Source organism: Zootoca vivipara, chromosome 13 (genome assembly GCF_963506605.1).
Source record: "Zootoca vivipara chromosome 13, rZooViv1.1, whole genome shotgun sequence".
Lineage (NCBI taxonomy): Eukaryota > Metazoa > Chordata > Lepidosauria > Squamata > Lacertidae > Zootoca > Zootoca vivipara.
The window spans coordinates 42,534,678-42,558,702 of record NC_083288.1 but is presented as its reverse complement, the minus strand read 5'-3'; the positions used below and the strand labels follow the sequence as shown (position 1 = coordinate 42,558,702).

The 24,025-nt window shown below is 47.0% G+C and overlaps 1 protein-coding gene across 3 annotated transcripts; it reads right to left on the bottom strand.

The window, feature by feature from the left end:
* Window positions 1–260: 260 nt before the first annotated feature.
* Window positions 261–23,588, bottom strand: KHNYN (KH and NYN domain containing). 3 transcript variants are annotated; one of them, XM_060281809.1, is made up of 8 exons: window positions 23,455–23,588; window positions 13,504–13,800; window positions 8,760–10,588; window positions 6,534–6,715; window positions 6,110–6,206; window positions 4,156–4,263; window positions 2,717–2,818; window positions 261–1,679 (listed from the first exon to the last, which is right to left on the bottom strand). In XM_060281809.1, exons 2-8 carry the CDS (start codon window positions 13,720–13,722, stop codon window positions 1,355–1,357), a joined length of 2,862 nt encoding a protein of 953 aa, XP_060137792.1. In that variant the 5' UTR covers window positions 13,723–13,800; window positions 23,455–23,588; the 3' UTR covers window positions 261–1,354. The 3 variants fall into 3 exon arrangements, with proteins under 3 accessions (XP_060137792.1, XP_060137790.1, XP_034991978.1); XM_060281807.1 differs by lacking the exon at window positions 23,455–23,588 and adding an exon at window positions 17,098–17,377; XM_035136087.2 differs by lacking the exon at window positions 23,455–23,588 and adding an exon at window positions 17,098–17,375 and having other exon boundaries at window positions 6,534–6,664.
* Window positions 23,589–24,025: the final 437 nt, after the last annotated feature.

Below are 24,025 nucleotides of genomic sequence, written 5' to 3'. Positions count from 1 at the left end.
TTCTGTCATTCCATGACCAACAAACATATAGCTTGGTCAAGAAAACAGGTTTATTTTATTTTATTTTTTAGCTTTTAAAAACAGTCCAGTTTTCTTTGTTTTTTTTTACATCCCAGGAAAACCAAACAAAATTTCTTCTTTTCCTTGATTGGGATTTGGATATTTTGCCATTTTCTAAGTAACGGAGAAGAATTTTCTTTTCATTTTGTTAAAGGAAATATATATATATATACTTGAAAATAAGAATTTTTTATCCCAAACTGAAAGAGCACACTATAATCTACATGTTGGGTTTAAATTTAAGAAATTAAAATCTCAGGTGTGGGTGTGTGGGTGTATATATATGTGTATGTGTGTGTGTGTGTATATATATGTATATATATATATGTATATATATATATATATATATATATACACACACACACACACACACACACACACACACACACACATATATGCTGTCTTAAAATTTAGGAAGTGTGCTCAACAATTTATGGGACAGATTCTTTAAATTGTATAAAGGCATTTCATTCACCCCAAGACATAATCTAAAACAGTTCCAGTTTATGAATATGTTCCCTTGCCTCTCGTATTATGATTTCTTCCGTAACTTGGAAGGTGTACACGGGCCTTCCTAGGAACTGTCCTTGGACTAACCCTAAGACATCTGAAAACTTCTCTTAAATTGGTCTGGAATTAATACAACTGCCATGTTATATATATTTTTTAATCCCACACACCCCTGGGTGATGTAATAGTGTGTGGAGGCTTCAGAATCCTGTCAGGAATCTACCTCATGGAACATTTCCCACAATTCTGTGGTAGTGTGAGGAGGCCATGACAGTTAAATCAGTTTAAATTCACAGTGAAGACTTGCCCAACCATGAAGGTTGAAGGGCAGGGGCATATTGCTCTGTGTAGCTTCGGCTGGCCATATGGGCTTGCTGACATGGTGCCTTCCCAATTTTGTTGGACTCCCAATTCCCATCAGCCCCAACCAGCACAACTAATGGTCAGGGATGAGTCCAACAATATCCAGTAAGCACAACTACCACCCGACACGCAGTTATCTTAAACCCTGAGTTACCTTAATGTTAGGTGCTTTTTGAACTGATAATTATTGCTACTGGCTAATGAGGAGAACCATCAACGGCTCTGCGATTTTCGTACTAAGAGAGTTCTGAGGGGAAATGATCTACCACACAGTGTTAGGTAGCAAAAGGTTCTTCTGTATCCCTCAGGGACAGACAGCTGGCACTAAAAACCAGTCATACCAGCAAGGGCGAGCCCATTCTGGACGCAGCTGCATGGATAAACGCACAGCCCCCTTGGGAGACAACAAAAGTTTTCTGGCTCAGAAATTGAGGCTGAGTATCGCCTCCGAAAGCTTGTTGAGGTCATGGCAGCAGGGCTCCCGCATGAGCACAAAATCAACCCTCTTGTCTTGGCCCACAAAGATCTCCAGGAGGTCTCCCCTCAGCCGCTCCGTCTCGTCCTTGGGCCGGAGCTGCTCCTTCTCCGGCGAGCTCTGTTTATGGCCCTTCCTTCGATCCGCAAGCAATCCTCCAGGTGGCTTCCTATCTCGAAGCTGAAGGACCTCCGTCTGCGAGGCTCGGCCCGCGGGGACAGACGCAGGCACAGACCGGCCAGCGAAGGAGTGGCAGTTTGGGGCCTTGGTCCTGCGATGGTGAAGGGACATAAAGCAGGTTTCAGGAAGGAAGGGTTTAGATGGTGGAGACAACCCTTTTAACTACAGTCATACCTTGCGTTGTGTTAGGTTCATGTTGTGTCTTTTCGGCTTACCAACGCAGCAAACCCGGAATTGTATACTTCCAGATTTTGCCGCATGTACAGAAGCGTTCTGCGCGCTTTGCGCATGCGCAGAAGCGCTCTATTGCGCTCCGCACTTGTGCAGAAGCGCCGCTCTAGTTGCGGACTTTTCAGGATGCGAACAGCACCCTGGAACAGATTGTGCCTGCAACTAGAGGTACCACTGTAAAAGGTTCAAGTCTTGAGAGGAGAAACCCATGTTGCAGAAGGCACCAGGGCAAGACAATGAGGTGTTCTCTGCCACAGGGTCCCACCCGCCATTTTGACCACCCCCTCCGAGAGCTGCCTCCATCATTGGCCATTCTTCAAGGCTGCCTTAGAGGGCAAGGTTAAAAGAAAAAAGCAAGGCCCGCTGCCTTGGCTTTTCTGAGACCCAACTGCTGTTTAGCTCCTCTCCTCCCAGAACTGCCTCCATAAGTGACCATTTCTCATAACTGCCTCAGACAGAGAGGCGAGAAAGCAAGGCCCACAGCATCAACCTGTTTACCTTCCACTGCTTCCATATTTACCTTCCACTGCCCCCATTTCTTCCCTTTCGTATCTTAAATCTCAGTGCTACTCTTATAAAATACCAACTGCCGTTTGAACCCTTTTGCAAGCCAACCTGAACTTGGAAGGATATGCGGCCATATAATTTTCACTCAGGTTTGTTTTAGCTCCAACCCACATACATCTCTTCCTCTGGCCACAAGATGGTGCAGTTTCACCATGTACCGAAATATAAATACTGTTACTTCTGTTTTGTGGTTGGAAAGTGGGGGACACAAACAAAGGGTGTTTTCCTAGGGGCGGCTGCTTGCTCCAGCCCACAGAGACTTTTTAACATGTTGAATGCCTTTCCCGGCTCCACTCAGCTAGATCACTTGTTCCACGTGTGGGTGGATACCTGGGGGTTTTCTTCAGGAATTCTGCTATGGTGGGCCCGTCTCGTCCCAAGGGGTCATCAGGAACCATGAAAATATTCCCCACGAAGATGTACTGCAAAAGGCTGGATGGTACACAAAGAATGAGAGTCAAGAAGGATAAAGGCAAGGGGGCTCTAATTCAAACTGGTTTGACGGGCACTTCCTGTTCTGTAGAGAAAGAACTGGTGGCACACATTCAGGCCACATCTACACGACACATTTAAAACATTATTACACACCACTTTAATAGTCATGGCTCCCTCCCACAAAAGAATCATGGGAACTGTAGTTTACATGTGCTGAGCTATAATTCCCAGTGTTTGAACCATCATCCCACTTTTTCCTAGGGAACCCCGGGAACTGTAGCTCTGGGAGGCCAGAGAGCGTTGGGAATAGCGTGTTTTTGGGAACAGTAGCTGTGTGAGGAGATAAACTACAGTTCCCAGGATTCTTTGGTCATGTGCTTTAAATGTGTGGTGTGTACAGCTTAGGCCACTGGTTCATCTACCTCGGTGTTGTTTTTATCATTTATTAAAAACCACTTCTGCATCCCCACGGAGGTGGTGGTGTGGGCAGGACCCGACTGTACTCTCGCGATGGGGGTTGAGAGCTCAGCCCCCTCGCGATTGGGAGTTCCCGCCTCCGTCAGACCCGGGCCGACCAATAAGGTCGGACGGGGGGGGCAGGGCTTCCCCTCTTTTAAACAGCCCGGAGGCGGGCATTGGAAATTTGCATTAAAAAAGAAGGGGTCCAGATTACGTCATCATCTGCCCAGAAATTGGAGAAGTATTCTGTTAAAGGTTTCCGGGGGCGGAGCTTTGTCCTGAGCTTGCGGAGGTCAGGGCCGTAAGACACGCCCCAACGGTGGCCAAAGGAGGAGTTCTGGTAGATGTATATCCCTGGGCTCCTTTCTGGTGGTTAATTTCTCCCAGACTGCAACACACGGGTTGCAGTCAGATATAGTTGGTTAGGTTCCAATGCCTAAGCCAATACCGCTCAACATCCGTAACCAATAAAGTTGTGGCCTTTTCGCCCACTTAAAATCTTTTCATTGGTGTCTTGTGTCTTATTTCACGGGGAAGGAGGGACATTGCCACACAACAGGTCACTTCTGTGCCCTAAATACACAACAACAGGCAGGTGGTTGTTGTTTTCCCCCCCAAAGCTCTTTCTGGACATGCCAGGGAGTGAGTCTCTCCAAACTAAGCTGCAGCCCTTCTGCTTAAGCCCAGAAGCCAGAGTACAATTCTTCAACTTCCCCGATCTACCCAGTTCCCAAGCCACACATCAAATAGCGACCAAAGCTCTCCAGAGAAGGTGGGTGATATCCCGATCCTTTCCCCACTCTCCCCATCCCTGCTGAAGTGAGGGTGAAAGCCCAGAACAATCGAGAGGGTCAAAAGGAAAAAGAAGAAGGCACCTTTCTTTAATGATTCTGATCCATTTCTTCGATTCTTTCGCAAGATCCCGGAACTGGTCGTTGGTGACGATGACGCCGTTGGTCTGTTCCGCTAGTTTAAGCATGAACCTGCAGGCATAGAAAGGGAAGGAAAGGCCTGTCAAATAGAATATTTTAAAAAAAAATTAGTGGTTTGCCACAGAACCACAGCCACGTTGCAAAGGGTTCTGGGACGGACGGAGGCTGGGCTTAATGCTGTCACTGGCAAAGCCTGTAAGACATCACGGCTGTCTCTTAAACCGAAGGTTCACCCAAAATGTGTGCGTGTGGTGTGTGTAACAAAAAGAGAACAATGCTATCTTTCAAGGAAGCTTGTCTGCCATTACTGACTTCCTTACTGATAAAGCTGCAAGTTTACACAAAAACTGGAACCCTATGAAAACCCACTGCGATAACATCCTCCTCCACTCCAGGCCAGGATGGCACAGTAGCTAGTGTGTTGGATTTCAACCGGGGAAACCAGAGTTCAAATCCCTCCTAATGTTACCGGACTACAACTCCCATCATCCCTGGCCATTTGGCCATGCTGCTGAGGATGATAGGAGTTTGAGTGCAGCGGTACGCTGGAAGGGTCACAGCTTCCCCCATCCCTAGCCCACTTTCTCAGCCTGACTTAACCTCACGGGATTGTTGCGAGGCTATAACGGAGGGAGAAGGATAAAAATACACCAAGGAAATGGAATACATTTGAGAATTTGGTTCCAGAATATCACTCTCTGTGGTGTGACTGACATCACTTCAGAATTTCACTCTTGTGTCTTGGCAGCCACAACATGCTTCAGTTCCTTTCTGTGATAACCACCCTTTCATATCTTGTCAGTTACACCATGACTCAAAAATCATGCCTGCCACCCCCACCCTGGGCCCATCTGCTGGCAGTGTCATTTCCTGCTTCTGTCCCAAACCCTCATATTTGTGACCTCATCAAAGCATAGCGATATCCGGTGACTTGACATCTGGAAAGCCCAACCTGGGGGGAAATCCCAGGGAAGGTACAAGTTGAAGCAAAAAAAAAAAAAAAGACCAGAAAGAGAGAGGATATTTTCATCAGTTTCCGCCACACACAAAAAAAACCACCACCGCTCGCCTTCAAGAAAGCGAAAAACCAAAACAGCAATGTTTTATTGATTGAAGAGATCAAACCCTTGCACTGACTAAACAAGCACACCGAAATGTTTTGATTGACTAAAACAGGTCTGGGCAGGAAGTAGATCCGATGGTTTGCAGGAGATCTGTGAAGGTTTCCGACACCCAGTTGTTTTAACAACAGTTAAGGCAGGCATAGGCAAACTCAGCCCTCCAGATATTTTTAGGACTACAACTCCCATCATCCCTAGCTAACAGGACCAGTGGTCAGGCATGATGGGAGTTGTAGTCCCAAAACATCTGGAGGGCCGAGTTAAGGGTTCTCTTCCCCACCCAAATCGGCCAGTTGGAATTCTTGTTCTGTAGTAACGCAGGTGAAGATCTGAATTTATACATGCATACACACACACACACACACACACACACATTATACATGCATAATTGGCTCCACACACACCCCCGAGGCACCACTTTGCCTCTGGCTCCACCCCAACATCATTCCTTTGATTTTTTTGGGTGGACCTTGGTGTTCCAGCCAAAAACGAAAGTGGGCCCTCAATTCTGTCCAACCTTTGGCTAAACTCTCAGACGAAACAGGCCTTTCGTTTCTCCTGCAGAGCTGTACTAATTCCACTCCTTCCCCACCAATATTTAAAATATTAGCTGAACATTCCATGATCTCACAGCAGATAGACCAACGGCAGGGAGAGATCAGGGAGATTGCTCACACAGGGAAAAGCCACTCGGTGCCGACAGGCGAACCTGTGCCATGTCTGATACAGAGAAAGGCTGTATTGCCTTTATGGTAAGTTCAGAGAGCTTCACTGACCTGTCGTCGTACGGCACGATGCCCTTCCCATCTATTTTGCGTGACGGCGTGACAGAGAGGATGCTCAGGTTCTGTAACTCAATCAAAAAGTGCTGCTCTGTGGTTGGGGAAAAGGGAGAGAAAAAACCAAAGAGGAATGATACCTGCATTGGAGCTGAGACGCCAACATCACATTCAATGACTCCTCATTTCTTATTGGGGCTACGGCAGTTGCAGCCTGATCTCACCCATGTTTGCTTGGAAGTAAGTGTCCTTGATTCCAGTTAAGACTTACTCCTCAGTAGGCAGGTGGCCTTTCATGAGGAACACAGGAGGTTGCCTTAAACTGAGTCAGACCATTGGGTCCATCGACTTCAGTGGGTTTTCTCCCAGTCCCACCTGGCTGAGTTCTCACCCAATAGGTGGGAGCCAGCCCATCTCTCACCTCTCACATTCGAGTCTTCTTCCATCCGATGTGCAGGTACTAAGACGGTCACCTCCCGGTGCCCACGGTCCCAGAAATACTGTACAGCCAGAGCGATGCCCCGACATGAGAAGAACTGGTTCAGACCGTGCCTACGAGGACAGAAGATGGCACTCAAAATGGCAGGAACCATGTCAACTCGACTGTAAGAAGAATCGCTTAGGTGAATCCACTGGCTATCCCAGTGACTAAAGCAAGGGAAGCAAGAAGCACAGCAGGAAATACTTCGTTGGAAGAGATCAAGGGAGCAGTCGTCCACACTTCTGCTTGGGCCATGCGTAAAAAGCATGGGTCCAAGCTGTTTTCCCCTTCACCCACCCTTCTAGGCGCGGATCCAAGCAGTTTTCCCCTTGCCCCGCTCCTTTCAGAGGGAAAAACCGCTCTTTCGCGATAGATCAGAACAAATGGCAATCCAGGGCAAACCCAAGGTGCTGTTTGCTCCGAATGAATGCTAAAGAGCTGTTTTCTCAGGGGAAAGCAGTGGGAGAAGAGGAAGTGTGGATAACCCTGGGGTTAGCACCACTGCGTGTCTTAGAATAGTGCCTTCCAAAAGTTTTTTCCCACACAGATCACCTGAAAATTGCTGGAAATCTTGGAGAACCCCTCAATGATTTTCCTGCCTGCTGTAGCAATCGCAGTGTGCTTTGTTAGATGAGGAATGATTTTCAATTCTATATTTTATTGCTTCTTTTATTTCTAATCTATTGCATGTTATTGCATTATGATTTGATTTCTATGGAATTCAAATTGTAACGTGTATGTATGTGTAATGTGTATATAGTGTGTGTGTGTGTGTGTGTGTGTGTGTGTGTGTGTGTGTGTGTGTGTGTGTGTATATATATATATATATATATATATATATATATATATATATAATATCATCATTTAAAATTACCGGTAGAATTAAAATAGTCAATAAGAATATTTAATATGATGGATGTGCCATCTCCCATCTTTAAACACAAACCCGCAGACCTGCTGCAGACCACCTGAATGAAGCTCACAGGTCACAGGTGGTCCATGGACAAGTTTGGGAACCCCTCTTTTAAAGAACTGGTGAGCTACAAATGTAGATGAGTCTGTCCTTGGCCAGCCAAGGCAGAATTCCTAGAAGGTACATTTTTTACTATAACTGTATATATATGTCCAAGATAGCGAACCTGTTCTCCCGATGCCATTGGGCCTCCCAGCTCACATCAGCCCCAGCCAGCAAGACCAATAGTTAGAGATGATGGGAGCTGGAGTCTTAACCTCTGGAAAGCCACAGCAACATAGCTGCCAAGTTATCCCTTTTTTAAAGAGATTTTCCCTTATGCTGAATAGGCTTCCTCGCGAGAAAAGGGAAAACTTGGCAGCTATGCACAGCAACCATCAGGGGCTGTTGGGGCCTTCAGGATGGTATACCACGGCCACAGCCACGCTGGAGATTATACCTCTATGAGGGCAACAAAGGCCTCCTAACAACTCTATACGTCCTTATCAAACTATAGTCCCCAGGATTCTTTGTGAGAAACTGTTTAAAGCAGTTATGTGCAGATGAGGGTTAAAAGACACCCCAACAAATTCACCTTATTCGTTTTCTTATTGGTTGAGGTCACACATTATGGTAAACCAATCTCCTTGGATTAAACCAGAGATAGAGATTCTGCACCCTCCAGATGTTGTTGGATTCCAACTCTTCTCAACCTCAACCACCATGGTCAATGGCCAGGGATTATGGGGAACATCTGTCCAGCAACATCTGGAGGGCTACAGGTTCTCCTCCTCTGAGTTAACGTTCTGTCTGAACCTAGGACCCTGGTATGTTTCCCCCAACAAACCACAATCCATAGGCCAATACAAACCATTGTTTAAGCCTTGTTAAAGGGAAACAAACCACCCTACCAGGTTCATACATAACACTAAGCTATATCCCTCCTTGGTTTGTTTATGCGCTTAAAGAAAAGGGAGGAGCAACATAGAAATGATTGAGCTGCACAACCCAGCATGCCCTCTAGAAGCTGCTAGACAAGAACTCACATCATTATTGACCATTTGCCAGGCTGACTTGGACAGCTAGGTACTGGAACCCAATAACATTTGAAAAAATGTCCACAAGATAGCTACCTCTGGTTAATAACAACCTCATGTATTGGCCACACCAATAGGAAGAGCCCATTCCAGGCTCCCTACAAACACACCACTTACATCATGGCCACATTGCTGCCATCAATGATGATCATCCGTAGGTTCTTCTTCCCTGGCGTGTTGGCCAACTTGAGCTTGAACTCGGTCTGGAGGGCCTCCTCAAAGCGCTGGGCTCCGGTTACTGTAGGAACAGAGCCTTGGTAGGGGAGCCCTAAGCTGGTGTTTTCTGCCAACTGGCTCCCCTCAGAATCAGACGTCGAGAACAGGTGACCACTGGGGGAAGGAGAGAAAGCAGCAACTTCTGGGTTGACTGGCGACAAACTGACGCCCTCGTGGAAAGGGGACCCACTGTTCCCCCCTCTCTCCTGAGGCCTCTGAGGCGAAGATTCCCTGTGATTCAAGATGGCCGCCCTCCGAGCACCAAGGTATCCTCCATGTTCTAGCTTTGCTGCTGAGGCCCCCATCACACCCTCAGCCTCCTCTTGGTGTTCCCCCTTCTCATTGAGCCGCCTCAGCAGACCTGCCAATGGGGCTCCTGTCTGTATCTGTGTGGGGATCTCGCTTGGCGAGTGGCCACAGTTGGCTGCAGCTGCTTTGATGAGTTCCCGGAGATACTCGTTTTCATCCTGGTCCTTTTCTGGTGGGGAAAGAGAGTGCTCTCTTCCCCCAGGCTCCGTCTGAGGGAGGACGACCCCTTCTTTCTGGGACGCCTCTGCCATCTGGACCCTGTCCAGAATAGTTGAAGGTGCCTCACGTACCCCACCCTCCAAGAGTATCTTCTTGACCACCCGTTCCTCATAGCCCATGGTTTTAAAGAAGTTCAGCCTCATTTTGAACTCCTTCTCCGTCCACGATGACAACAGGACATCTGACGATGGCTCCTCTTCACTAGTTTCCTCAGGCAAGCTGGCAGGGCTCGAGTCCCTTGCACAAAGAACATCCTTCCCCTCGTGATGATCCTGCAAAGAGTCAGCTTGGCCTCCGTAACCAGGAAGAAACCGAGCCTGTGCATTTGGAATAGGTTTAGGGGAACTCTTGGGAAGTGCTGGCCTCGTGGGGGTTGTCACCTCAGGCCAACCCTGAGGGCCATTCAAGCAAGACAGGTTGGGCTGAGGCCTACTGGGGAATTCAGTCTCACCAAAGCCTCTGGGGAAGTCAACCCTTGACACCTGAGGTAGAGTTTGGTCTTGAGGCCTACCAACCGCGACAGGCAAGTCAGTCCTAACATCTCGAGGCCTGACAGAGTACTGCGGTTGTGTAGCTTCTTGTGGGGACTTGTGAGGAGATGCTTCAGGCCTAGCAAAGCCTGCAGGCAAATCAATGGTAGAGTCTCCAGTTCTACTCTGTTCTCGGACTCTACTGAGCCCCATGGGCAAGCCAAAGGTATTTTTACTCGGAGACTGAGGCCTGCCGCCGCCACCCATGTTAGTTTCCCAGCCCACCAAATGGTCTTGCCCGAGGCTTGGTGCCCAACATCCGTTGCTTCGCCTGTGCTCCCCATCTTCTTCCTGAATCTCCTTCACCAAACTGAGCAACTCCTCCTTGACCGAGGTGGGAAGGATCAAAAGGTCCATAGCGTGTTTGTCATTGTAGGTTTCCACCAGCTCCAGGAAGGCCCGCTTGACTTGGGTCTCCTGTTCATCGGGCAGCCTGAGGTTCTTCTGGTGCTTTCCCACAAACTCCTGGATCCGGCTCTGCGCCATGACGAAGGATTCAGCCAATCCCGAGACTAGCAGAGTGCCAGGGCGAAGGAAAGTAAGGTTGGCAGATGTCCCTTGGGTGAGGCAGTCTAGGAACAACCCCTGGGCTCCCAGAAATATGCACTGCATGTCTTTGGGGTAGTAAACCTCTTCACTCAGCTCCGGCGCACAGAGACCTTTGATGTATTCCTGGAAAATAGACCATATGCGATATTGCAGTTGGTATCCCCATGATGAGAAACCCCGCCACCCCGCCACCTTTGGGAACACATACCATGCAAGGTGGCTTTATGACATAGTGAGATTCTCTACATCAGGCATCCCCAAACTGTGGCCCTCCAGATGTTTTGGCCTACAAGTCCCATGATCCCTAGCTAACAGGACCAGTGGTCAGGGATGATGGGAATTGTAGTCCAAAACATCTGGAGGGCTGCAGTTTGGGGATGCCTGCTCTACATCCTGTCATATATATACAAAACGTCTAGGCACAGGAATAGCTTTTTTCCTTGTGCCATCAAATTGTTGAATCTGTAGTTGTGGGCGAAAGGGAAGCCAGTTGGTGGTATGGGGTTTTTCCGCTGTGCTGTTGTACAGTCATACCTCGGTTTAAGTACGCTTCGGTTTGAGTACTTTCAGTTTAAGTACTCTGTGGACCCATCTGGAACGGATTAATCCACTTTCCTTTACTTTCCATGGGAAAGTTCACTTCAGGTTAAGTACGCTTCAGGTTAAGTACAGACTTCCAGAACCAATTACACACATACTTCGGTTAAGTACGCTTCAGGTTAAGTACTCCGTGGACCCGTCTGGAACGGATTAATCCACTTTCCATTACTTTCAATGGGAAAGTTCGCTTCAGGTTAAGTACGCTTCAGTTTAAGTACTCTGTGGACCACCTGGAACGGATTAATCCACTTTCCATTACTTTCAATGGGAAAGTTCACTTCAGGTTAAGTACGCTTCAGTTTAAGTACTCTGTGGACCGTCTGGAATGGATTAATCCAGTTTCCATTACTTTCAATGGGAAAGTTCACTTCAGGTTAAGTACGCTTCAGGTTAAGTACAGACTTCCGGAACCAATTGTGTACTTAAACTGAGGTACCACTCTATTGTGAGGGAATAGTGTTTGTATGAGGTACATTTTTCTTTACATTGCAATGTAGTCGAAGCAAAATTCCAAGTATGGTTGATACTTGGCCAATAAATTATTCTATTCTATTCTATTCTATTCTATTCTATTCTATTCTATTCATTACCAGCTGAAGGCCTGTGTACATCAGAATGCAATGCTGCTGGGAGATATGACCTTTACAGGGGAGTTTTGCCATGGTGGCATTCCCATGCGGGGGTATAATGCTTACTTTATGCTCTTCAAAAGGGGCCGTAGATCAACACCAGAACATTTGCTTTTGCATGTAGAAGGTCCCAGACCTGTTCCCCACAATCTCCAATTAAAGGATCTTGGAAGGCAGGCAGCAGAGGAAGACCCCCATGTGAGACCTTGGAAAGCCCCTGCCAGCCAGAAAATACATTACTTGGTCTAAGGCAGTAAAAGGCAGTAAAAGGCTACTTCATATGGTGATATTTAGCCATTAGGGTGATGACTTTTCATTTTTTCCCCTCAAAAATTATTTCCTGTAGCACAAATGGATGAACTTTTGCCTATTAATGAGGTATATTCCATTGAAATATTTAAAAAGGTTACGCACAAACCGTTTTAATTTTTTTTGTATTTTTTTGTATTTTTAATTTTTTTGTATTAATTTTTTTTGCCGTTTTACCATTTCATAAAATTGTATTAACAATTCTATGTATATTTCGTATCAAATTTGGACACCACACCACATTCCACAATGGGGATTGTTCTTAGCAACATAGGGTATACAAATGTCACACCTGTGCAAGGTAAAAGCCCCTTTTTGGGACCTCAAAACTCAGCCAGCAGACCCTGCCGGGCATGCTGGAAAAAGAACCTACAGGAGAGGTAGCAAAACATCGTCCTCTAGCGGCATCTATACTGTTACTGCAGCTAAAACAAGCTTCCTTGTGTGTTTGATGACCCTATATAATGTTGTATATATGTGACTCTAAAGCTTGGGTTCAATTTTATATCTGCTTACAGTGACTTCTAAAATGGTCAAAAAACTGATAAATAATTTTTTTTAATCATTTTGTGCCTGATTTCTTTTATCAAATCTCTTTGAAAGTAAGATTTTATCTAATCTTTAATGAAAGCTCATCAAATTATGATACAGGGAAATGAAGTTGTAAAAAAAGTCATCACCCTAATGGTGATATATGGCAATGTGCTTTGGGAAGGGCTGTGGCTCAGTGGGAGGGCATCTCGTTTGCATACGGATGGTCCCAGATTCAATCCTCAGCATCTCCACATAGGGCTGCCCCAAAACCTGGAGAGCAGTTAGATGGACCAACGGGCTGACTCAACATAAGGCTGCTTCCTATGCTCGTATATTCCAGATGTGCTGGGTGCTTATTTTAACAGCCGCAAAGAAGTTCTGGGCACCACAGTTCAAGAACGATACTGACAAGCTGGAACGTGTCCAGAGGAGGGCAACCAAAATGGTCAAAGGCCTGGAAACAATGCCTTATGAGGAACAGCTTAGGAAGCTGGGTATGTTTAGCCTGGAGAAGAAAAGGTTATGGGGTGATATGATAGCCATGTTCAAATATAAAAATATAAAAAATGTCATATAGAGGAGGGAGAAAGGTTGTTTTCTGCTGCTCCAGAGAAGTGGACACAGAGCAATGGATTCAAACTACAAGAAAGAAGATTCCACCTAAACATTAGGAAGAACTTCCTGACAGTAAGAGCTGTTCGGCAGTGGAATATGCTGCCAAGGAGTGTGGTGGAGTCTCCTTCTTTGGAGGTCTTTAAGCAGACGCTTGACAGGCATATGTCAAGAATGCTTTGATGGTGTTTCCTGCTTGGCAGGGGGTTGGACTGGATGGCCCTCGTGGTCTCTTCCAACTCTATGATTCTAAGTGGGTGGCATCTCTGTCCTGGATTCCAAAGGCTAGTAGATGGAGACCCACAGAAGCCCTTACCGCCTCCCTCCCTCCCTCCCACTCCTGCCCTCTCGCACCTTTGCCCTCTGCAAATTCTCTCTGCATCCCTGCAGCTGCAGCCAGATCTTCCTCTCTCCCTGGAGGTCCTCGCTGGGGCTCTGTGCCGACCCCAGGACCCCCAGAACATTCAGCTCCACCCCAAAGAGCTGCTCGATCCTGGGGCGCTGCTGGGTCACCAACTCCCGCACTTCCTCGGAGACGGCAAATTCATCCAGGGTCCTGCCACTGCTCATCATGGCGGGAGATCACAACCACCGGCCGCGGGGCCACGTCTCCGTTCCGGCGATGAGGCAGGCCGTTACGTGGATAACGAACTGCGGAATGAAAACACAGGTTGAATGGGGGGGGGGAGGTTTCTGGACGAAACCTGAATTTGAAATGCAGCAAGGGGGAAGATGCAATTCCTGCAGGTAAAGGAAGAGAGCAGGCGAGGAGGAGCACATCGGCGCAAGATTCGCAGGAGCTAAAATGCAAGCCACAATTCAGCAGAACACAGAAAGTCCAATTCAGAATGTGGAACTGCTTGCAAAGCAATGCTTTGCCTCCTAAAGACCTTTATTTTCCATTCTTCTTGATTTTCTTTTTATAAAGCAATCGAGGTCCTAGTTAAGAAGGAGCCAGGCCAGGCCCACAAAAGCCCAAGAAGCTGCAGAATAACATTTCCACGCCATTCCAAGTTTAGCAAATTCAGAATGAATTATGAAAAAATATTAACGACATAAAAAAATGTAAAAAAAAAATCACACAAAAATTAGGAGTGTTTAAAAATGCAGTGCAAGAGGAATTAGGCAGTGCATGACTTGCCAAATCCTCTGACCTACCTAAAGCATGCATTTTTGCTAGAGTCCTTTAATACGTTTCTAGCGTGGAGCTGACATGGCCCTGGGCTATGAGATAGCGAGGTCTGGTGCTTGGTTTTATTTTAAAACATGGAGAAGAGTGTAAGGGGAAGCAACATGTACAAGGGCTGCTTTGCATATTGTACAAGCAAAACCAAGAGGTTCACAGCCAGAAATATTGTGACCAAAAGATAAACATAGTCAAAATTAGCATATAGTATTAAGTACTGTATAACACACACACAAAAAGAGAGAGACCCAATTTGCTCTTGGGCACCTAGATTTTAAATCAATAGCAAATGCATGCATAAAATCAACTTTACATTTATAAAAAAATAAAAATAGGTGCCTAGGGCTTTGTCAAACAATCCAGTGCCTTTGGACTTATGGGCCCAACATTGGCAGGTGGGAGTAACTGGGAGGTCTCAGCTTATACATACCTCTTTACTTACTTCTCTGCAATCCAGAGGGCCAAAAACTATTTATTTGAAAGTGAAAGCTGGAAAAATATAGGGAAAGCAGCCTGGGCCAGTGGTGTCTTTGGTTGAAAGATCTATATTGGCTCCCAGTACGTTGGAAAAGGAAGGAATGAACTACAAGCCCTAAGCCAGTTCAATAATGCAGGGTGTGTTAACTAATAGTCAATTAGTAAGTTAACTAACAGTCAATACAGTATTGGGAGACTTTGTCCCACAGATAGATTCTGGGCCTCTTTCCCGAATTTTCGGGTTTTTCTCTTTTAAAATTAAGTTTCTAGTCCTGTTACATATAGCTATACAAAGAAGATCGGGGTGGGGGTGGGGAATGTACTGGCAGTAATGTACCTAATTTCTTAATAAGTCATAAACCTGCTCTCACATTTCTGTGTTGTGTAAAACGGGGAACACTAATTAATGATTGACCCTGCAGGGCTGTAGTGAGGGCAGGCCAGATAATTACATTAGAAAGAAGCCAGGGATTGGACGGAATTGATTAGAAAATTGTTATTGGTAGAGCCAGTATGGTAAAGGTAAAGTTAAAGTTAAAGGACTCCTGGATGGTTAAGTCCAGTCAGAGGCGACTCTGGGGTTGCAACACTCATCTCGCTTTCAGGCCGAGGGAGCTTGCGTTTGTCCAGACAGCTTTCCGGGCCATGTGGCCAGCCTGACTAAACCGCTTCTGGTGCAATGGAACACCATGACGGAAACCAGAGCTCATGGAAACACCATTTACCTTCCCACCACAGCAGTACCTACTTATCTACTTGCACTGGTATGCTTTCGAGCAGCAGGAGCTGGGACATAGCAATGGGAGTTCACCCTATCGCGGGGATTCGAACTGCTGACCTTGTGATCGGCAAGCCCAAGAGGCTCAATGGTTTAGACCACAGTGCCACCCGCATCCCTAGAGCCAGTGTGGTATAGAGTTTTGGACAGGGAGCTCCGGGTTCGAATCTGCACTCAGCCACGAAACTAACTAGGTGATCTTGGGCCAGTCACTCCTAGCTTAGCTTGCCTCACAGGGTTGTTGTGGGGATAAAACAGAGAGTCATGAGAGCCAAAAAGGGAGCAAATAAATAAAGTTTTCTTAATGCGGAGCAGGGGAAACATAAGAGGGACAGGGGTTGTAGGAAACTGTTGTGCTTGCAAATTAACGCTGAAGGGCTATAGCTCAGTGGAAGAGTATTTGCTTTGTTTGCAGAAGGTCCCAGTTTAAATCCCCAGCTTCTCCAGGTGGGGCTGGACACACCTGTCTAAAACCAGGGAGAATCGCTGAGTCAGCTAAATGGAAAAATAGAGTGACTCAGAATAAGGAAACATTGCTAAAAGACGGAACAACATCTAAGTCAAGGAGATTGGAAAACCTGTGGCCCTCCAATGTTGCTCAACTCTACCTCCCAACCACCCCAACAAGTATAACCCATGGCCAGGGATGGGGGCAGCTGATTGCAACAACATCTGAATGGCCACAGGACATAAATGCAACCAGTATCAGAAGGATCAAAGTCTACTACCAGAGCAAAAGGCTAGTTAGCCTGTTGTAGGCAAACTTTGAGAGCCTTGTGGCACATTACCGTAAAGCCACAATTTATTCTCCCTGGGGGGAAAACATAGATCTCCATTTATTTATTTATTTGTAAAAAATAAAAATAAACACGAAATCTATCCTTCAGCGGAAAGGGAAGAGCTTGAATATTTAAACGGACAGCAAAGCCTTAAAAGCGAAGTGAAATCCTGCGGCTCATCCGTCGGGCAAAACAACACCGCTGGTCTGAAGCGCAAAGAAGCTTTGAGGCAAAACACCGAGGCAGGAAACAGTCGGATGTACGCAAACAAAAGCTCACACCCCCCATGACATGCCTTTTCATGCAGAAAGGGCCTTGCAAACAACGGAACGAGCTTTGCTCCTGGAAAACCCTCTCCTGCCTTTGACAGCGCTCAACTGTTTACAATCGATTCACTCCCTGCCTAAAAATTTGCGCACCGTTGACCAAGCGCCTCTTGCGCCCTAAGCGTAAAAAAAGTTCCTCTTTAATGCGCCCCTTACAAAACACATACACCCCTTTATAAAAAAATTCATAGCTACACGTCCTTTTACACAATGTAATCATTCTGGGGCAGAGGGACGATTCCGCGCCTGATCCTTCCCACTCGTGACAGGGAGAAGGATCCTGCCTTCCCCCCGCTTCTCCTTTTTCCAAGGAGACCCCGTCGGTCCCGGGACACCCATCATCCCCCTGACCCCCTCCCCACCCGCCTCCCCGACACTCGGCAGCTCTCCTCCGTCTCCTACCCGCTGGAGTCGGCGAGGGAGTCCCAGCAACGCCGGGCCGAGGGTGAGGATCCAGCCAATCCCATCTCTCGCCTCGTCTAGGTTTTGGTTTTGTTTCTCATCGCTTCTCGACCCGAGTTTCAGCTTCCATTTTGGAGCGATGCGGAAACGCTTGAGCAGCCGCGGAGTTTCCCTGCTGGGCGGCGCGTCCTCGGTCAAGGGAGGAAGGAGGGCTTTCACTTTGCAAAAAGCTTCCTGTACAAGTTTTTAAACTTCCTCCCTTGCGGTGCGAAGCGCGTTACTTGCGAAATTCAGGGACGTGGGGGGCGGGGGCTCTTCCGCCTCCTCTCTTCCCTAGGAGAGGGAATTGCCGGCGGCCTCTGAGCATGGGAAGAGTTCTGCGCAACCATAAATTATTGGGGGAGAAAGGACCGTTGCTGAAAGGGGTCGTGGCTCAGTGGTGGCGCACGACCTTTGCACGCAAGAGACCTCGGCTTCAATCCCTGACACCTCCAGGTAGGGCTGGGGGAAATAGCCTGTCTGAAAGGCCAAAGAGCCCCTGCCAGTCAGTGTTGGCAGGCATGAGCTAAAATGGACCAATGGTCTATCAACTCAGGCAACCCCCTACCTATGTTTCGAAGGACTGCAAAAAAGCCTCTGTTCATATAACCTGGTCCCAAACTGTTCGGGGCTTTAAATTCTACTGGGATAACTTTGAAGCTACAGCATGAGATTCTTGGGTCCCTCCCAGCCCCACTTTGGGCAAAAGATTCCTGCATTGCAGGGAGTTGGGCTAGAACTAGATGAGCCTTGTGGTTCCCTCCCGAATCTAAAATTCTAAGGTTCTAAATGGTTAAGAGTCCATTAGCACTTCTTACATAACCAGAGTTCACATACACATTTGACACATGCAAATTTAGTTGTCAAGTAGTACAGGATACTCAGTGAGATATCCATCCCCGCAATGATGGTGATTTGAAGGCAGGTGTCAGACAAGAGATTGCCATTACTATCAAAAGTCTTTAATTCCCTCCCCGCCCCCCTTTTTTTTAAGCAAGCAAGAACAGGATGACCAAAGATGGGCAAGGTGAGAACTAAGGCAGGGAAGTGTGGAAGGAATTATGGAAATTGTAGGAATCACTCATTTCACAGCCCCCCTCCCCCTCTCCATTGACACCCCCTGCCAAAAAGATATTAAAAAGCCATAATAATAATAATAATAATAATAATAATTTATTCATACCCCGCCCATCTGGCTGGGTTTCTCATTCTGGGCGACTCTTTGGAAAAAGTTTGGGCACCCCGTTAGTCAGTCCTCATTGGGCAATGTTGGAGTTTTTTTCCTCCCTTCGACTTGTATTCAGGGATTTTTTTTCAGCTGGAACTGACTGGAACTGAGCAGTTCCAGCACCTCTCAGGTGGACACCGTTGCCATTATAAAAGAACAAAGGAGGCATTTGTGGTGAGTTCCGGCACCTCTTTTTCTAGAAAAACAGCAGTGCCTGTACTCTAGGCAGGTTTAAGTTTTTTGTTCTTCTGTAACTTTAAGGTTCCGTGCCAATACCTGCCCCTTGTACGTGGGTGGCGCTGTTTTGGCTACAGAAGGAATGTCTCTTGCACCCAGACATTGTTAATAGCGGGACCGATAAAAGGAACATGGAAGGGATGCCCTGCTTTTGGAGACTGTTGGAAGGAGTAAGCCATGGACTGTTTTCTTCTCACTCCTGGCTTCCACCCATGTGCACCCTCACCTCCGCAGATACATGCCTTTGCCCTACAGACCCAGAGCTCACTGGGGAAGTTCCAGGTTGCAAAATCCTCTGGCCAAGAGGTAGGTGTGGCTCCAGCAGTTACACTTAGCTTGCTTGGGGTTTTTTTCCCCCTTCCTTTCTTTCTCTCGTCATAACCATTCTCTCAGTCTTTTCCTTTTCTTTTTTTAAGTCAGTGAAAGGAAACTCTGACACATTAAAGCTTGGAGCTTGCTACGGTTTTAAAAGTATGTCCATGTACTGCACATTCATGTTTCCCCACTTTTGGCTACTTACGGAGAGCAGTAGCCCACAAGCATATTCCAAGGGTCCCTTACTGTTGCCCCTGGCGCAGCACCCAAACAGCCTCAGTTTTACCGCGAAAACTCAACATGCATCCAAAGCATGTTTTCCTCCCTTCCGCAAGAATGCTGGGGAAAGTAGTTTGTTAAGGGTGCTGGGAATTATAGCTCCATTGTAGGCGAACTACAGTTCCCAGGCTTCTTTTCAGTGGGGAGAATGTGCTTAAAATCTATGGTATCCTCACAGCCTTAGGCACTGGTTTATTTCTGGGCTTCATCTGAGAAAAACAAGAGCCATGCTGGATCAGACCAAAGACCCACCTGGCACAGCATCCTGCTCTCACGTCAGATGCCCATGAGAAGACCAGAAGCAGGACTTGGGCACAACAACGTCCTCCCCACTTGAGATTCCCAGTAACTGGTATTCAGAGCCATAATTCCTCTGGCAGTGGAGCTGGAACATAGCTATTATTGCTTAAAATTAAGCCCTATACCATGAGTAGGCAATAGGGTGATGACTTTTTCATATATATTTTTCTCAAAAATTATTTCCTGTAGCACAAATGGATGAACTTTTGCCTATTAATGACTAAAATGAGGTATATTCCATTGAAAGATTTAAAAAGGTTACGCACAAACCGTTTTTTTGGTATGTCGTTTTACCATTTCATAAAATTGTATTAACAATTCTATATATATTTCGTATCAAATTTGGACACAACACCACATTCCACAATGGGGAGTGTTCTTAGCAACATAGGGTATACAAATGTCACACCTGCGCAAGGTAAAAGCCCCTTTTTGGGACCTCAAAACTCAGCCAGCAGACCCTGTCGGACATGCTGGAAAAAGAACCTACAGGAGAGGTAGCAAAACATCGTCCTCTAGTGGACCCAGGTGGCGCTGTGGGTTAAACCACATAGTCTAGGGCTTGCTGATCAGAAGGTCGGCGGTTCGAATCCCTGCAACAGGGTGAGCTCCTGTTGTTTGGTCCCAGCTCCTGCCCACCTAGCAGTTCGAAAGCACATCAAAATGCAAGTAGATAAATAGGGACCGCTCCGGCGGGAAGGTAAACGGCGTTTCCGTGCGCTGCTCTGGTTCGCCAGAAGCAGCTTTGTCATGCTGGCCACATGACCCGGAAGCTGTCTGCGGACAAACGCTGGCTCCCTTGGCCTATAGAGCGAGATGAGCGCCGCAACCCCAGAGTCGGACACAACTGGACCTGATGGTCAGGGGCGCCTTTACCTTTACCTTTATACTGTTACTGCAGCTAAAAAAAAGCTTCCTTCTGTGTTTGATGACCCTATATAATGTTGTATATATGTGACTCTAAAGCAGTGTTTCCCAACCAATGTGCCTCCAGATGTTTTGGGACTACAACTCCCATCATCCCTAGCTAGCAAGACCAGTGGTCAGGAATGATGGGAGTTGTAGTCCCAAAACATCTGGAGGCACACTGGTTGGGAAACACTACTCTAAAGCTTGGGTTCAATTTTATATCTGCTTACAGTGACTTCAAAAATGGTCAAGAAACTGATAAATAAAAAAAATTAAATCATTTTGTGTGAGAGGTTTTTTTAATCAAATCTCTTTGAAAGTAAGAGTTTATCTAATCTTTAATGAAAGCTCATCAAATTATGATACAGGGAAATGTGGTTGTAAAAAAGTCATCACCCTAGTAGGCAAACTAAGGCTCGGGGCTGGATGCAGCCCAATCACCTTCTAAATCCAGCCCACGGACGGTCTGGGAATCAGTGTGTTTTTACATGAGTAGAATGTGTCCTTTTATTTAAAATGCATCTCTGGGTTATTTGTGGGGCATAGGAATTCATTCATTTATTTTTTTTCACAATATTGTCCGCCCCCCCAAGGTCTGAGGGACAGTGGACTGGCCCCCTGCTGAAAAAGTTTGCTGACCCCTGCCCTATACTGTTCAGTTGGCATAGCAGATATAGGCAGGCAAGCAGAGATGGGGAAGAGATGCCTGGCTGCAGGGAGGGGAAATGTTTCTGGTTGCTACTGGACAAGTGCAATGACCACCCACAACGGGGCAAGAATGCATGTTAACAGGGTCCCCCTATATGCTAATTTTACACCTGGAGTGGGAAGGAAAAAGCCTTGCTTGAATTGAGGCCGAAAAACACCGAATCAGGCTTCCTCAATCTACACTTGCAGCCTCTCACAACATTGGCATCTACCCCACAAAGGCTTTTCTCACAACAAAGCTGATAATCTCTAAAGCAGAAAGCTGGGAACCTTTATCAACACACGGGATGCAGTCTTTCCCAGGCAACTTCCCAGGGGCCTGGTGCCAGCAGTGTGTGGAGTCTGAGGGGGGGGGGGACTACAAATGTGAACTTTTCCTTTGTTTCTAACTCACAGTCACACACCCCTCTCTTCCATCCAGGCAACCAAGCAGCCTTATCTGAGTTCAAGGACGACTCCTCTCCTGGCAACAACAGTCAAGGAGGGTTTCAAGCAGAACCAACGGGGAAGGGGGGCCGTGTCCTGGGGAGAGTCCTGAGGGCTGGATAGAGAAGCCCTGGGGAAATGCAATTGGCCTGAGGTTCCTTCTTTTTGTCTGCACTGTGACAGTGTTGAAATAATTTTAAGGTTATATATACATATATATATATATATATATATATATATATATATATATATAATTGTTCATAAACATGTACAAGAATGTACAGGCACATGTCTGAAGCAGCACAGGAAGGCAGGCCTGACTGTCACCATTTTGACTCTCTGACCAGGTGTTCCTCTGCAAGGAAGAAGGGGGGGGAACCTTCTCATTGTCTCAGGAATTAAAGTGATAATCCTTGGCATCCTGATACCTGAGTGCCAGACAAAAGGGTGTGATTAACTTGGCTGGGAAACAGGGAAATGTAAATATCTCCTTTTTTTGTTGATTAGGTTTTGGGGGCAGGGGGCAGGGTCCAGGATGCTCAGATTACTGCCACCAGACCTCCCCTTTCATGATGTACCTATGATGAATCTAGGGAGGCCTGTCTTGGGCTACATCCCTTCTGGTATGGGTAATGCTTCGGGGGGGGGGGGGGCTGAAACCAATTTCAAATTTCTATTTAAGGGCAGGACACCTTTGTTTGGGGTTCCTTCCTTGTCCTCCTGCATGAGAGGAAGGACCCTGTTGCAACAGCAAAAATAAAGGCTTTGCTCCTCAAACTTCTCTGGTTGGCCTCTGTTATATATTCTCTGACCGATGGAGAACCCAATAAGGCTCTTGTGTACCCCATAAGGGAATAAGGGCAGATTTTTGCTTATAACAAGAGACAAGACTACTAGGCAAAAAGTAAAAGGACCCCTGGACAGTTAAGTCCAGTCAAAGGCATGGCTGTAGCCAGGATTTTGGGGGGAGGGGGCAGGCCTTTTGTTAAAGGGGGCAGGCCTTTTGTGGGGGGGACAGAACCTCAGTTTGCTATGTATTTTTATTTATATTGATTGGGGGGGACACCTGCCCCTCCCTACCCCCTTGGCTACAGCCATGATCAAAGGTGACTATGGGATGTGCCGAGAGAGCCGCTGTTTGTCCACAGACAGCCTTCCACATCATGTGGCCAGCATGACTAAACCGGTTCTGGTGCAACGGGACACCGTGACAAGTGCCCGAGTGCACAGAAACGCCGTTTACTTTCCTGCCACAGCAGTACCTATTTATCTACTTGCACAGGTGTGCTTTCAAACTGCTAGGTCGGCAGGAGCTGGGACAGAGCAACGGGAGCTCACTCCGCTGCGTGGATTCAAACTGCTGACGTTCTGATCCGCAAGCCCAAGAAGCTCAGTGGTTTAGACCACACCACCACCCACAACCCTACAAGGCTACTATTCTGGGATTTGTCACCGGGGAACGAAATGTAAGGAGAGCCTGCTAGATCAGGCCAGTGGCCCATCTGTTCCAGCATCCTGAGGCCAAACAGAGGTCCGTGCAAAACCCACAAGCAGGACCCCAGGGCAAGAGCACTACTCTCCACCACTGTGGCTTCCAGCAAATGGTATTCAGAACATCACTGCCTCCGACTTTGGAGGCACTGATAACCTTATCTTCCCTTATTTTGCCCCCCCCCCCCCGCAAATGTGCTTTGCACATGCACAGAAGCTCCCTCGCTTCCTCTCACTCCAGGGGCACTGGAAACAGGCCCCAAAGCTAAGGTTTGGGGAAAGCCTTGAACCAAATTCAGACTTGCCCTATATGGCAGCCATAAACACAGCCAATCTTCTGAGCAGCAAAAATCCCACCCCACCCCACCCTTTTCGCCATCACCCCAGATTTCTGGGTCCTCATCTTTCCGCCCCAGCGTTCTTACCAGCGACAGCTGAGGTCTCTCTTGGATCCCCTCTCTTCTGCGCACTGACAATGCGGCAAACAGAACCAGATGTGGGGTTGACAGTTGACGCTGTTCCTTTTCTGTGGGAAATTCCCCTTCATAACTCATTGCCCACCCACCCGACCTTGCTCCAGCCAAGTCCGAAACTCTAGTGCCACCTAGTGACCAATTTCATGCAAGAGAGGTTTTGAAATTGTTTTCGCTTCACGTGCCAACACAGCTACGTACCTTAACTTTTCGTACGGCGCAATTATGCATGGTGTGGGGGGAGTGGATAGAGAGAAGCTTTCCAGCCTCTCACGAAACTAGAACTTGAGAACATTCAGTGAAGCAAGATGTTAGAAATTCAAGGCAAGACAAAATGAACTACCTCTCCACACAGTGGATAGTTCGGCTATAGAATTTGCTTGGCAAGGGATAGCATTGGGCATCAATGAGTGATTAGAAGAGGGCTAGACAAATTAATGGAGGGCAAGGCTGGGTGATATATCAATAAAGTTGTACCTTGAAAATCAACAGAATCCATTCCAGAAGTCCATTTGACTTCCAA